At 40.6% G+C, this 16,129-nt stretch overlaps 1 protein-coding gene across 2 annotated transcripts; it reads left to right on the top strand.

The window, feature by feature from the left end:
• Positions 1-6,513: 6,513 nt before the first annotated feature.
• msl2b (MSL complex subunit 2b) lies at positions 6,514-13,802 on the top strand. Of its 2 annotated transcripts, XM_085362009.1 has the most exons (4): positions 6,514-7,793; positions 10,111-10,392; positions 10,636-11,477; positions 12,320-13,802. In XM_085362009.1, the coding sequence occupies exons 1-4, from the start codon at positions 7,652-7,654 to the stop codon at positions 12,617-12,619; spliced, it is 1,566 nt and encodes a 521-aa protein (XP_085218135.1). In that variant the 5' UTR covers positions 6,514-7,651; the 3' UTR covers positions 12,620-13,802. The 2 variants fall into 2 exon arrangements, with proteins under 2 accessions (XP_085218135.1, XP_085218134.1); XM_085362008.1 differs by having other exon boundaries at positions 10,111-11,477.
• The last annotated feature ends 2,327 nt before the right edge of the window (positions 13,803-16,129 follow it).

The raw sequence follows: 16,129 nt of genomic DNA on the forward strand, positions 1-16,129 counted from the left end.
TACTTCACTGCCTGACCTGCTGCTAGAAGGCAGGATGGATCCATGCTTTCATGCTGTTTTTGCAAAATTGTGACCCTGTCATCTCATCAAACCAATAAATATTTTTACAGTCTTTTATTGTCCAACTTTGATGCAACATAGATGCTCATTTTCCTGTTCTTTGCAGACAGGAGCAACTGCTGTAGCTCATCTGCTTCAAAGTCAGGTTTGTATGCATTAAGAGATGTTCTTCGGCAGAACTTAAGCATTAGCCTAATGAGTGGGTTTTTGAGTTAATGTTGCCCATCAGCTTGAAGCAGTTCACCAAGAGAACTGTTTCTGACTGGATATTTTCTCTATTTTAGACAGTTCTCTGTAAACACTAGAGATGATTGTGTAGGAAACTCCCAACATATCAGAACTTTCTGAAGTAGTCAGACCAGCCTTTCCCCTTTCCGTTATTTTGATGTTCAGTTTAAATGTTAGCAGAAAATTCTGACCATGTCTACATACCTAAATGTAGTCTTTGTCATATAATGAGCTGATTAAAAATTAACAAGAAGCTTAACACATGTACCTAATGAAGTGGCCGTTGAAGAGAGATGGCTTAATGGCTCTCTCGAGTGATGAGAGTTTTGGTTGAAAAAGCACTAAAAATACAAGCTAGACTTGAAAATCAACTTGTAAGAACTTTAGAGAAATAAGAACACACTGTAACTGTTCTTACTGTTGTTTCTGTATCATAATACCTTTTCTGAACTTCTTGAATCCTGCCTAAAACAAATAAACAGATGAATCGGTGAGTTTAAACAGAAACTGCTGTATTTGTTTATAGAAAATGTTCATTTCATTGGGTTTATCCCAAAATACACAAGGCAGATTAATCCATTTGTATCACTAAGTCTCCAATTTCCTGTCCTTTTATGGTGATATCTGTGACCAGGAGAACATGTTTCCCAACTTTCTGCTGGAACAGAAAATACTGCTGAGAACTAAGAGAAACCCTTTGGGTTTTATCCCCAAATAAAAGCACATAATCGGGATTAAACTTTTAATAAAATCCTCCAGGAAAGTATAGATGCAGATGAATATATGTCTCTCTGAGAGTATCTGTTCTTTCCATTTAGTTTGTAGTTTTTATACAGTTTGCACAACTTCATTAAACATTCCAGTTTAGAGCCAAATGTTTTTGGCTGAAAAAGTCAAAAGATATACAGACAATTGCCATTATATGCGTAATGTACGTACATAAACTTGGCGCAAATTGGACATGCTTTCTTTTTCTTGTTTGCATCTGCAAACATGAGTCATTTCATCTGTAAACAAAAAAGCTCAAAAGAGTTTTGAATGGACTAAAGTCAAAAGTTCCAGAAGTAACTGGCATCTATATATATATATATATATATATATATATATATATATATATATATATATATATATATATATATATATATATATATATATATATATACACACACACACATATATATGTATTTAGAGATGGAGAAAGACATTTTATAAAAGTTTGGCCTCATTTGAACTTGACAAAGAGATCCAGACATCCAGAGTAGCGTGATTTTTAGAATCCCCATGACCTTTGACCTTCTTATATGCTTATAGGAGGAACATAATTTTAAATAGCTCTATATAGTATAATTATCACTTTAACATTCAGATGAATCTAATGACCTTGAAGGAAAGGTCAGAGGTCAGATTGGATATGATCTTTATATGGTACTTTCTATAAGTACCGCCACACTTGTAAGAATTGTAGTTTCTAAGTTATAAGGCATTTTGTCAATTTTCGGCCAATAAAACAGTGAGCTGTCCTTGAAGGCCCAGACAGATTAGAACGGCTTGTTAACATGACCCCACTCTAAACACCTACAAAGAATTCCTTTACAACTTTTCACACGATTGTGTTTACAGACAGAACGTCACGCACACATGCAAATACTACCAAAAATCATCTTGGGGCAGCGGTAATTAGCCTATAGAGCTATTTTATGGAAAGCACTGTAATAAAAGGTCAAATCTTATGATAACACCTCAAATTAGAAGTAACGGAAAGACAACCCAATCACACAAACAGCGGGAAGATGCAAAAACCAGGAAACTGATCTGTGTCAAATTTGTGAGACGACTGTCACAAGAGGAATGCTAGACTGCTATGAAATTTATAGACAATTTGGTGAGTTAATTCACAGATTAAGTAGGTGAAACACAGTAGAGTAGAGCAGGTAATAATGAAGGGAGGAGATGAAACCTGCACAGCAGACATAGGTGACATAGGTAAGTAGCTGAAAAATCACAGGCAGACTGATGAAAAATGTGCAATGAGAAGAGAAGATAAGTTCAACAACCTGTCACCCTCTGACCTAGTTCTCTCTCACAGCTGGCCTTCTCCTAAATTGACCTGTTATTAAAATGCATACAGCAAGCTATAGCACTAAATAAGCTCTGGAAAATATAACTATTTCTCAACAAAGTCCACCAATATAAAGCAAAATCGCTCAACCTTTAATAACAGCTTCATTCATTATGGCCTTTTGATGCTTTGCTGTCTGTAATCGGAGCTCTGTTACCTCTTTTGCTTTCAACTGACAGCCACCACATTATAGTTCTTTCTTTCAGTGTCAGTTTTTATTGGTCGTTTTGAACTCATTCATAAAACTGACATTACAACTGAGGGCTCTTCCTCTGAAGACTGCTGTTCGGTCTCTTGGCCGTAACCACAGCCGAGTCTGTGGTTACAGCCCAGTCACCAGTGACGATCCTCCACTTGAAGCTGAAGGAACTGAAACTGAGTAGATGCAAGTGGTCACTGTAAGGCATGTGCTGATATTATGAACTGTACAAGTAGACATAGAATGTGGACTCATAAAAGCTGCTGCACAGGTTTGTGATGTTAAAACAGAAAGACTTAAATAATACAACAATACAACACAAATTATCTTAATGAATGCTCGATTAATTATTTCAGCATAGACAAACTATTCTTGGTGCCACATGTGAGAAACAGCAGGGGAATCACCCAAACTCATGGGCATGATCAGAGACGTGCTAAGAATAGCCCTCAGAGACTGACTAACCAGCTATTTGTAGCACCCACGGTTGCCATAATAAACGAAAAAAGGAAACAGTCATGGTTCCATGAGACACTGTTTAACCTTAAAAGAGGAATTACTCTTGCACATGGAATGCACGTGTATATCAGAAACATTCAAACTATACTTGTGTCAGTTATAGCTTTAATTTTCACGCTTTTTCCACATCTCATGGTCTTTATCAGCAGGCTTTTGTATATATTTGCACTTCTGAACACTAATAGCAAAATGTATTTATATAACAATTAAAAGAAACAGCAGTACAAAGTGCTTCCCAGAAACGGAGAACAAAAGAACAAACTAGAACAGTTTACATACGGGTAAAGATAGGACACGCAAGACACAGGTGTAAGGTCAAAATAAGACAAAGAACAAAACCACGCTTTGACTCCACTGTGATTAATAACTTAACTACATTTTAAAACAGTACATTAAAAGAATAAGATGGACTTTGGTTGAGAATGTCTGTCAATGGAAAATTGTATTTAGTAGTCAGTATAATCTTTTAGTGATATAAGTTTGCATACGGTAGAATACTGCTTGTAGTTATTTGTATTAGGAAATATTCAACCATGTATACTTAGAGGCATATAATCAATTGTGTGTGATCTCTAACAGGCTGCAGGCTTGGTGTGCACTCCAGGAATGCACCCCCACGTCCTGGGAGCATGAGAGTTCGTACCTTGTTTTATTGTTTTAACATAGCTATGTCTGTTTTAGTCTAAGTGCCTTTTTGTCTAGATGAACTGCTGGACTTCTTCACTGTGTTATCTAGGGTGAACCATCTAGGGTGAGGGGGAGATTACCCTCTTCCTGACCAAGGATGTACCTTTTGTGCTTTCATGACCCTTTGATCAGCAGGACACACACACACACACAGAGAAGTATAAATAAAGACCGGGGCAGTTTCTTAGTGCGAGTCTCTCAGTAGGGGGCTGCCCTTGCTAGCAAGAATTCTGTGTCTTTCTCTTCTCTGAGTCCTTACTGAAGAAGTGTTTTAGAATATTTTCCCTAACAATGTCAAAAATAAAAAATAGATTTTCAAAAAACCCTTATGACATAAACAAGTCTTTAGCAGTGACTAAAAAAGAAGACACCGATGAGGTCATTCCACAACCGAGGAGCACTAACAGCAAACGCTCAGTCGCCTTTTGTCTTTTAGAATGAGCTGGGAACATTTAACAGGTTTCTGCCTGAGAAACTGCAGGAACAGCAGTTCGAGTATGTATTGTGTAGCCAGGCAAAGTCATTGAACAGCTGTTAAAACTTCACCTTTTATTGAACTTTATATTGCTCAATAAAACCCACACAAGTTGAACAAATTCAAAAAGTGTAGTAAATAACATGCTCTGAGTGCTCAGACTGAGCAGAAAAGCACTATGCAATACACTGCTTTTACCTTTTACCCCGTGTATGTACAAACTAAAAGGTTTCTATAAGATGAGACTTTGACTGAAAAAGCTTCAGGTATTGTGGCTTTGAAATCTTTTATGTGCAACTACGACGTGTTGTTCTACTGCACAGAGTAAACTTCACTAACTATGTCAAAATCAAGACTTACAAATTAAAAAACAACAAAAAACAGACACATCTGGGTCTACCCTGGCTCTAGCTGTGTTCTGAGGCCCTACTGAGGCCTAGATGTCATGGATTCTGAGCAGCCATATTCACAGTCAACACTGTCAAGTGTAGTCAAAGGCAATATACATCTATGAGCAGAATGTCTTATGCTGGCTGACCTTATAAAGGAAAATAAAGGCGTTTGATGGCTGGTTGGCAGCTTTGTGTTTAGATCTATTCATAAAAGTGTGTCAGAGCATGTCAGTAAACTATATGCTAAGTTTGGCCTTCTTAGTGAAACGGAAATTCACACTTTTTGTCAGTTTAAAACGGGAATACTAGAACTTTGAAACTTACAGACGGGCTACAGCAATGGTTTTCATCACTGATTCGTTGATTCTTTTTTATTACATGATTAATTATCCAATTATTAATTATTTAAGATTTCAAATGTTTTGTTTTGTCTAACCAGCTGTCAAATGAATGAAAGTTTTTAGCTCACTATTAGGCTTAACGAAAAAGAGCAGAAAGTGATTACATTTAAAAAGCTGAACACTTATTTGATAATTAAAATTTTTAATTTCATCAGTTATCAAAGCTGACCAACTGTTTGTGCTGTGACTGGATGGTAAGGTAGCATGCTGTTGAAAATGCATCTTCCACATAACTCAACAAGACAAAACGGAAAGTCCCTGGTGGTCAGCAGCCTTGCAGACAAAGAAAAAAAAAAGAGAGAGGAAACAGAAGGTAATTTCTGGGATAGTTCATTGATAGATATCAGCTTGTTTCAATCAGACAGGCTGCCATTTTTTAAGACTAGTTTGACTTTTCCGTGAGTATGTATTTATATCCTCTCTTTCCGTGTTCCCCCTTCTTTGGTCAACCTTCTGGTTCTCAAACACCACCACACCGTGGTTTTATCTCTGAACTGCACCGAGTTCTCACCACGCACGGAAATACAAAGGAATAAAGTGTGACGTAGTTAACACTGTGGATACCAAAGTAAAATTAAAAGTCAAAATTGCAATAAATTGCAATGATATAGATATAGAGAATTTAATATGGAGCTTCAAATGAGCATAGTATGTCATTTTAAAAAATAATATAGAAATAGTCATTTTAGGCTAAATTCCTTTTGTGTGTGTGTGTAGAAAAATATAATCTATTCATCTTTTAAACTAGCCTACCCAGTTATAATAGGGCATAGACGTTGGGCAGGTCACCAGTCCATTTAGAGTTTGACCCCAGTGTGAAACTGAAGAAGTCATCAGTTGAATGTAACTAAGTGTAATAGTATTTCTCAATAGGAAGTCACTGCACTAACAGCAGTAGTGAAACTGTGCCTTACACTTACAATGGAAGGATAGTCTTTCAGATTTTTGTCTTTTAATGGCACATTTTTTCCACATGTGACATACATTATACCAGCATACCAACTGTACCAAAAAGAGTACAGAAGATGAAAGCTGCCCACTGGATTTTAAGTCTAGTTGTGAAGTCTTAAAGTGGGCACTTTCACTGCCATCGTCATGTTTAGAAAAAATGAATGTAATCTAATGACTTTCTTACTGCCTTCTTAGATATAAAGAAGAAATGAAAACGTCATGTGAATATCAGAAATATCAGTCACTATTCCTAAATCAAAACCAAGAATAGGTTATGCTTTTTTCAACAAGGTGGTCTTTGAAAAATAAAATATCTATCTATCTGGAAGGTTAATTTTCGTTTATTATGTTTAAAAAGTGAAATAAATCATCTCAATATGTTAGATCTACCGCTCTTCCTTTTTTTTTAATTGAACCGCCTTATCCGAGTTCTCGCGAGATGTGAGAAACAGCGCCCCCTTGTTTATGTGTAGGAAACGCGATGGGATGTGTGAGGACTACTCAGTGGCTAACGATAGCAAGGTACACAAACAGGGAAATTAATCATTTTTCTCTCCTTTGATATTCGGGAGGTCTAAAGAAAGCTCCAGAAGGATTGATAAACTCCCCTTTTCCCACCACATTCCCACCAAGGAGGGAAACGAGAACGAAAGACTCCCGATAATCCCGCGAAGAGGGGAGCGGCCTTGCTTTTTTAGCCGGCTTCCCGGCGCAGCTCTGACGGCTAGCACTGTCACCAGAGCCCGGTGCTTCCGCTGGCTTGCTCGGCTCCACACGGATAGAACCGCGGCGGCTTCGATATTATTTTTGTTTCGGACGCCACCATCTGCTCGTCCGCACGCTAGCTCCCCTGTCTAGGAGCGGGTGTCGGCGTTTCTCTCCGAGGAGGAGCTTTTGAAGCCGAGGCGGCCTGTTTTGTTTTCGAGCCGCCGTGAATCTCTGCGAACAATAACACAACCATAACGAGCCTGCTGGGGCTGCACCGAGTGAGGAAATAGGAGCCGCTGACGCCCCGGTGTGGGGTAATTGATGCTCTGTGTGACACCAGCTCAACTCGGGACAGGCATGCATGTGGACTATGGGGATATCATGGGAGTACGATTGCAAACCGGGCCACTTTGTCACAGAGTAGCCTGCTTGAATCTCGGAGCTGCTAGCTAGTTAGCTAGCCAGCTGTGTCTGTGAGAAGCGTTAAAAAGGCCACTGGCGACGGAAGGAGTGCCTCACGATGCTTTGTCTTAATTTAAATTACGTATGGGAAGGAAACGAACCGAAACGGTGCGCATGAAGCTGCATTTTAATGCAAACAAATCTCCGATCGGAGGCTGCGGTGATTTCAAAGCTAAGACAGCGCATTGAAGATGGATTGGATGTGACCGGGGATGACTAAACCTGGATCTTCACTCTTCATGTGGGATTTATCTAGCAACCGGGAACTGAAGCCGTGACATCCACCTATATGCCCCCTTCAAAGCCCCCACCGGACTCCCTTGATAAAAACAGTAATTTTATCTCACGGGAAGCGGGAGCTGCGGGTAGTTTGTTTATCCTCTTGTGTGACTTTGGTGTGTTTTTATTAACGTATTAATACATCTGGAGCGCCGGGCCCAGACAGCTGAGATGAACCCGGTGAATGCGACCTCTCTCTTCGTGTCTGCGAGCCGGTCGGTGCTGCAGTGCGACCCCCGAGACCCCCGGGCTCTTGCGGAGCTCTGCAAGCTCCTGCCGTTTTTCCGCCAGTCCCTCTCCTGCTTGGTCTGCGGTAAGTGTGAGTTTATATTATAGTTTAATTTAACAGCAAGCCAGTGTATATGTGTGTGTTTATTATTGAGAGGATGTTTTATAGGTAACGTTGTCAGCTGTCTTAACAGTGGGAGTGAGCCTTTAAATGGTGCTGCGTTCAAGCACTGACGGAAATGTCTGAGTACATTACAAAAGAAGTCAGAAGCATGGTGGAAACTGAGCTGTCGCGCATATGAAGTGTTGTACTTGAATATGTCTTGAAGTGCTTGTACTTTACTTAAATTTAGAGCTGGGCAATGAACCACATTTAATTGCATTTACGATTTTGGCTCCTGTGGATCATGAAAACCAGGTAATCAAACTATAGCCAGTATTATGTCTGACGTATTTGGCAACTACTGTTTGGATTTTTTTTGCTGGGTCGTAGTTTTAGGAAATCCGCTTAACTTAAAAGACAAACATGTTTTTATTTTTAAGTAAGTTTAGTAAATCCAGAATCCCCCTCCCCAGAGCGAGTGCTTAAAAAATTAAGTTAAAATTAAATGCTTCTTTCCATATGAACACATTAAGAACATTTTATAGATATATTTTAGTTCACATTTAGCTATTTATTTGCTGTTGCTTACATTTAAAGGAAATCCTTTGAATTAAAGACACCTCCCCCCTTTTCTTTTTAACTTTGAATGAGTGTGATCTCAATACTGACTAAATAATTTGTTTTTGTTTATGCATTTAGTTATTGTTATAACTAACAGGTTCTGTTTTAAATTTGTAAAAAAATTTTTTAAATCAAGCTGCATTGTTAAACTGCTGTATTCTCCAAAAGGTTGTTTATATGGTAAATTCCGAGGTGTCATGAACGCATCTTAAGTCACAGCTACACCCATCCTGACACACCCCCTTCTGGGTGCTGTTTGGCAGCATCTGGGCGTTTCTCTGGTTCATCCTGTTGAATAACAGCCCCTTCACATGCTGGATGCTGAGCACCTAATCTGCTTTCTCACCCTCCTCCTCCTCAGATACAGAAATGTTCAACTCCATCTAGGAAAGGAAAGCAAAGGGAGTCGTTTAAGGAGACTGCTCCTTACAGTGTTTACTTCACTGAACTAAAACGAACTTTAATAAAAGTATAGGGAGCATTTCTTCGGCTGGATATTAAAGTCAACCTTTTAATGTATATTTAATACAGGGTTTTCACCGCCAATACAAAATGCATTGCATTTCCCTTCGGCCAGAGTGAGTGTATATACCATTTCCAATATAGAGAGGAAGCTGTGGCTGCTGTTTTTGCAGGTTCTCAGTAAATGGATGGTTTGATGAATTATTTATGCATTTATTTACGTAAAGGTGATATTTATGGTGCTGTGATTGCAAGAAGACTGAGAAACTTCCATGTCCTCTGTGATGGATGGCTATAATAGTCTTTATGACATTTAAATATAGAGTTATGCTTGATTTGTCAAACAGGCAGAGCCGTATGTGTAGGCCTGCTTGTTTCTTGTGAATGGAACTTCATCCCTTCCCCCTCTTTTTGCAGCTGCACTCTCTAGCAGGAAGCTCCCCTGAAAGAGAGGCTGTCTTTCACTCTGGAAAACCTCCAAGCACAGCTCAGGTTTACAAATACATGTCAGTTTAGGAAGCTGTGGCAAAAAGGAACCAATCGTCTGTAAATAAAGCCATAATTTATCTCATGTTAATGATGATTGCTGGCTTGTTAAGGATTTTATTACCAGGCGTGTTGCTATGTTTATGATTTTACATGCATATAAAACATTTTTGCTATCCCCAAAGGAAAATATACACTTTTAACCTTTATCAAAGGACCGTAAACATTAACTAGGGTAATGCAGACTCATTACCTTAAATATATGCAGACCACATGCTGTGTCATTTATTTAAAAAAAAAACACACACAAAAACGGCAACCTCACTTTGAACTTGTTATGATAAATACTGATTATTGTATTTATTGTTATTTGCAGAAGTGTGCAAATAGGCATAAATTTGCTTGAAATCTATTAGCAAATTTAGTGTATTCGTTTTTTTAGTGTTTGCACAGCGGTATAAAAGGAAGAGAACCCATCAGTCATCTTCTTCTAGTGCCCCACCAGTGTCCAAAGCTGAGAGGTGGAGTGACACCCCCCCATGGACATCATTACTCGCCCATTCACACCCCAAAGGCTTATTTTACACCAGAAATAAAAATTCATGCTGTCTTTTCTGGATCCTGCAATGGCCACTTAATCATCTATGTGGGCTGTTCTGCCTGTTCCTGTGATATCTGCAATTTCATTCATGTTTTTTTTTACCTTTTCTCCCTGTCCTCTCATGCTCAGGCAACCTGCTGCAGGACCCCATCGCTCCCACCAACTCGTCATGTCAGCATTACGTCTGTCGAGGCTGTAAGGGTCAGAGAATGCAGCTGAAGCCGTCCTGCAGCTGGTGCAAGGACTATTCCCGCTTTGAGGAAAACCGGCAGCTCTCTTTGCTCGTCCACTGTTACAGGAAGCTCTGTCTCTACATCACACAGTCGCCACTTGCACCACACATAGCCAGCGCTGCCAGTGACTCACCTGACCTGCAGGCTATCCTCAATGAGGGCCTGACATTGGCGGAGAGTGAGCCAGAAGCGGAGGATGTCTCAGACTCTGTTCGTTTGTCACAGACCGTGTCGACCTCTGAGGTGGGTCAGCCCGATGGCGGTCCAGCAACAAAGGAGCTCAAGGTGGAAGAACCGAGCCCCGTGGGCTTTAACGGACTGCATGACTGTAACGGCCTGGTCAGCTCAGACAGACTGCACCCCATCACCACGAAGCAGGAGAGCTTCTCAGAGGAGATCCCAGTGTGCATGAGTGTTACAGGCACTTCAGAGACGGGACTTTGTGACATCGGCGCTTTCGGGGACGACCTGAAACACGGCGGGGGGCCACTACTGTTGAGTGTAGAGGAGGTGCTCAGAACTTTAGAGACGGAGTCTGACCTTGACCCTTCACCTGAGCCCAACTCTCAGCCAGGCTGCCACCCCTCTGTACCTCAGTCTAGCCGAAACGGGCCTCACTGCCCATCAGGCCAAGACTCATCCCGCCTCATCGCCTCCCTCCCTTCAGAGAACAGCTCCCGTGGCCTCCAACCACACCCGCAGCCCTCACTGCAGCCCCCTCCTCAGCCCTCTGCAGTCACCCCCCGTATACCGCTTCGCTGCCACCGCAAACGCTCCCGCTCAGAAAGCGACAGCGAGAAGGTGCAGCCCCTCCCTATTTCCAGCCTCCTACGAGGGCCCCCCATTGGTGCCAACAGTTCCCCCCACCACCCCAACCCTGGTGCCACCACCAAACAGGAACCTAAGTTCCCTGCAGCAACGCCTCACCCCCACCTAGCCCCGGTACCTAATGGCAGCACCCCAAAGGTGGGTAAGACTGTACTTGTCCCCAACAAGGCTCTGAAAAAGACTGTGGAGCACCACGGTGCCGCCAAGAAGTCGTACACCAAGGCCAGGCAAGGGGCCCCCAAACCCCGCACGCAGCCCCGTGACAGAGTACCCCCTCACCCTCACGCTCACCCCCTCACACACCCACCCAGCCCCTCGAAGCCACTGTACAAGAAGCCTGTGGAGAAGAAGGGCTGCAAGTGCGGCCGGGCTACCCAGAACCCCTCAGTGTTGACCTGTAGGGGGCAACGCTGCCCCTGTTACTCAAACCGCAAGGTGAGAATGCTCCACACACCATCCATACACTAATAAAATCGCTTCTGTTTGTTATCACATCAAATTGAAACTAATTGCATTGTATTGAAGTAAGAAACTGGCATCTCTGTATGAAAATAATCATATTAAACTGTAAATTCAAATCAAAGCAATGGACGGCTTTTGGTTTTCTGTAAGTTGTGTGTTGAGTGGTAATAGCTGCTCTCAACTGTAAGGTGGACATAGCCACTGAAAACTGCACTTTTTTCTTAATGGACAAGAGGGAGTGACTCCAGCCCTCAGTTCCCCTTTTCTGTGCCTTCAGTAAACACTTTCTTGGTGACTTTATGGGCTCGGTCACTAGTTTATGGTCATATTGAATAAAACATTAAGTCCGTATTGTAAATTATGATCATTGTTACAATCAGAAAGTAGGCTTATCTCAGGTTTGCTGACATGCTGTCGGTCAATAGGCATGTACTCGAATGTCACCAGCTGATCATTATGCCATAAACGCTTAACTTGAGGCTTCATTACTGGACTTCACCCATCCACGGATGACATCACAGTGGCTACATCCATCTTTTATATGCAGATTACACAACAGGCAATCATTTTGAAGTGTGTAGAAGTGATGAGATGTCTTGAAAACTGTTAGAAGGCAAATTAAACTTAATATTTACTTTTTAATAATACCTTTATTTATATTTGAAACTTTAAAGGTGGTTTCCAAAGTTCGTTAAGAAACAAAAACATAATGTCGAAGTGAACCAGAAGACCAATAAAACGCGCAGCTATAACCCAAACATCATCTATTATGTTGTTCTTTGTTAAATGTTATTGATCCCATTCGGTGTTCTCAGGCTTGCCTGGACTGCATCTGTCGCGGCTGCCAGAACTCGTACATGGCCAATGGCGAGAAGAAGCTGGAGGCCTTCGCCGTGCCAGAGAAAGCTCTGGAGCAGACCCGGCTCACGCTGGGCATCAACCTCACCAGTATCGCCGCAGCGGCCCTGCGCAGCCCGGCCACCAGCTCCCCGGGCAACACCCTCCTTAACGTCACCACAGCCACGGGGGCGCCTGTCACGGCCGCCTTCCTATCTGGGGCGGGGCACGACAACCGGGGCTATGACGATTCGCTGGAGATGCGGTTTGACTGTTGAGGTCCGGCCCCCCCTCCCCTTCCGCGGTCAGTAGTCACACACATTCCCCCACCCCTACCACCACCACCGCCGCCCCTCCCTCACCCTGCTGGGTGGCGTCACCCATCGGTTCGTACAGCGGCGGAGCCAGAACAAAGGCAGCTACAGTGACAGGCGGCAGCGAGGGTCACCAGCTGAAGCTGAGGAGGCGCCCTCCATCCAAACGCCCGAAACTGCACCATGCTTGTGGTCTTGCATACAGAGAAGAGAAGAAGAAAGAGGAGATGTAGCGTTACTGTATGTGCAGAGATTTCATTTCAGTGGGTATAGAGGGGTTTATTTTGTTGTTGTTTTCTTCTCTACTATGGGTAATATGTAGAGCATGTTGTGTAGCTAAGTCGGGCGTGCTGACCACGGTCACACGGCTCTCAGCGTGTGTGTATGTGTCTGTGTGTCCATGTCTGTGTGTGTGTGCGTTGAGCATGTGAGTGTGTATGGGAGGGTTTTATTTGAAGATGAACCTTACTAGCAGGAATGGAGACATCGTCACCACCACCTTCATCAGAGACTGGTGTAATTTATATATAAGAGAGAACCTTTTGTACATGGACTTATCGGTTTCCATTTAAGAAGACATTTTATGATATATTTTATAAGTTACTTTAAATCCAATGGAAGCCGATGTAAAGCGGGGAGATGTCTGCATTCAACCAGAATGTTTTCGCACTGGTAAAAGTAGATTTTGTAAACCACCAGAAATAAAAGCTCTTATACGTAAGGAATAAAAATGATTAAAACCACCAGCCGAGTTTTGATTACGTCTTTTGAATGTTTAAAGATCCTGAAGCTTGGGGAAGGTTGGATGATTTGGTGAGTTTTGAGGCAGGAAGATGGTAAAACTTCAGCACTTATCCCACTTTTTTTTTTATGTTTTGTTGTTGTTCTTACTTGTGTATAAAAACTCTGGTTGATTGCAGGCCCTGTGCACTGCTTTTCCACAAGTTTTTTTTGGTTTCTGGAAGCTACACACTTGCTGCTAAATACTACAAAGGACTCAAAAGGAGGAGAGCACACCTGTTTTCCTTGTCTTGTTTTGTTTTCTTTTAAATAAAAATGCGTTAACAACATTTGCAGTATTTATTGGACGTCTCCTAACGTAGAGGTTACGTGTTGGGCACCAGTTTGTTTCCGGTTAAGTTCTTGTCGTCGTCCTCTTTTTAGCGTTAGTTTCTGGTGTCTCCAAAAAGGGTTTTGTTCTCCCTCTGGGCATTTAAATACCTGTAATATAACTGTAACATATTTCCACAAAAAAGAAAGAAAATCAGAAACTTACAAAGTGTTGTGTGGTTATTTGTTTCTACCCTTTATCACTGAGATTAAGCATGTTGAAAGTATTTATTGATCTGTTGGCACTGCTGAAGTTAGGCAGTAGAGGGCAGTGTTGGACCTAATGCTGCAGTAATTATTTGGCACCAGCAACATGCCTTGGCTAGAAAGCAGTTTTGAGCCACTTTGACTGGACTACAGATGTAACTGTAAATGCCTTTGTAGTAATAAACCTTTATGACGTAAAGGTTAAAACAGCAAACACATTTTATAAATTTAGACCCACAGGAATGATTTTGATTCAATGAAACTTGGCTTTAATTGTGACTGTGGGAACAATCCAGTTCTCTAAAACGTGGCAATGCTTTCTTCATGTAATTTTATATCAGTAATGTTTAGGTTACCAGTGGTTTATTCTGCTACGTGATTTGCAGAGAAGTATCAATTCTAAGTAAGATAAGATCAACTTGTCCAAAGGTTTGGATATTCTTTTGTTACAACAGTCAAAAATCAGCTTGAACACAACAAATGTAGAACAAATAGCTTAATGAGTAGAATGGTATGTACGTAAAAGAATATGAGAGAACAACTACGTTTATTTTGTCTAATATTGTCAAAACAAATCTGAAATCAATATAAATATCTTGACGTTATACATAAATAACAAATAGTGCAATAAAGTGACTTTGTGTTGTCACATTACAGGGTTAAAATAAACTTAAATAAACAACCTTAGAAATTTTCTTGTAAAACTTCCCGATAAAAATGTCGTGAAAAATAAATAAAATCACAGATTTTATTCATGTCAAGGTTTATATTCTACACAGCTCATAAAGAATTGACTGGATATCAGGAAATCTTTAATGGAAGACTTTAATGTAATTAAAAATTTAAAAACAATTTAACTGCCATCCACAAAGTCTAGTTTAGAAGCAAGTGTTGTTACTTGGTAGCATTCTTCTTATTACACGAGTTTAAAGCATTTTCAAAGTGAACCGTATTATCATTCCTCAAATTTACTAAACAAATGCCTTTGTAGAATCACTAGTAAATATAATTTAAAAGAGAATTTAAAAAGGTTGTCAACATATCCCCAAAATGTGATTTTAAAGAACTTTTATTGCCTAGAAGTTAAACAATCACACACTACATATGTGTGTGTCTAGAAATTATTAATTGCAATTTCTGTTCTTTATCCAGATGTTTACATCCTTTCTCAGTAATCTTTCATATCTCAATATTCACATTTTTGTGGATCATGTTTACAACTGTCAGTCGAGTGAGAACAAGTCTCCAATATAATATGTTCTGCTATTTACCAAAGCTTGTTAAATACTTCTATTACAAACCTAAAAACTCTACAAAATGGAAACTTTTCATTAGATTTAACTTCTTTTAAAATTGACATGAATAAAAATATAGGTAATCAATAGATTTTGTCCCAGTTCCTTCTATATTATTACAATTCTAAGTAATTTCTGGGTTAATTTCTAATTATTTATTCTCTTCTCTTTCTAATAATAAAACATTTACAAAAATAAGACAAAACAGACACGTACGTCATCACAGCAATCGAAAAGCAAAATTACATCAATTTCAAATTAAAATCTGTATTAATAATGTAATTGGTGAAACTACTGACAAACATCAAAATCTTATATTTTCATATTAAATGAATGTATTTTAAAAGATGCACTAACTTTATAGATTTACATTTTATTTGTAAATTCATGTGTCTTGTTCCTTTAATTCTGAGATTCCTTAATGATTTGGTCTCTATTCATTTATTGATATTGAACAGCTGAATATAAATGAAGTGCTTTACCCCCCCTCAGTCAGGAGCAGACTGAGAACGGTAAACCCCACGAGCCAGCTCTGATGGCATCCCCGAGGCTGTGGTAAAAGCTTGCCCAGACCAACTGGCAGGGATGCTCACCAGGCTGTTCAACCTCTCTCTGACTTATGCCACCATTCCCACCTTTCGGAAGGTTTCCACCACTATTCCCACCCCCCCAAAAAATGGCATAGACAGCCTCATTTTCTATAGCACCATAGCCCTCGTGTCTGTAGTCATGAAGCCTTTCTAGCACAAAGTGTCTCAGCACATCAGAGCCTGTCTACCGCCTCCCTCGACCCCCACCAGTTTGCTTACAGATCGGTCCACAGAGGATGTCATCACATCGCCCTGCAGATCCATCTGGAGAA

Source organism: Diplotaxodon limnothrissa, linkage group LG9, assembly GCF_057381915.1.
Source record: "Diplotaxodon limnothrissa isolate DT_005_m linkage group LG9, D_limnothrissa_male_GT1.1, whole genome shotgun sequence".
Taxonomy (NCBI): domain Eukaryota; kingdom Metazoa; phylum Chordata; class Actinopteri; order Cichliformes; family Cichlidae; genus Diplotaxodon; species Diplotaxodon limnothrissa.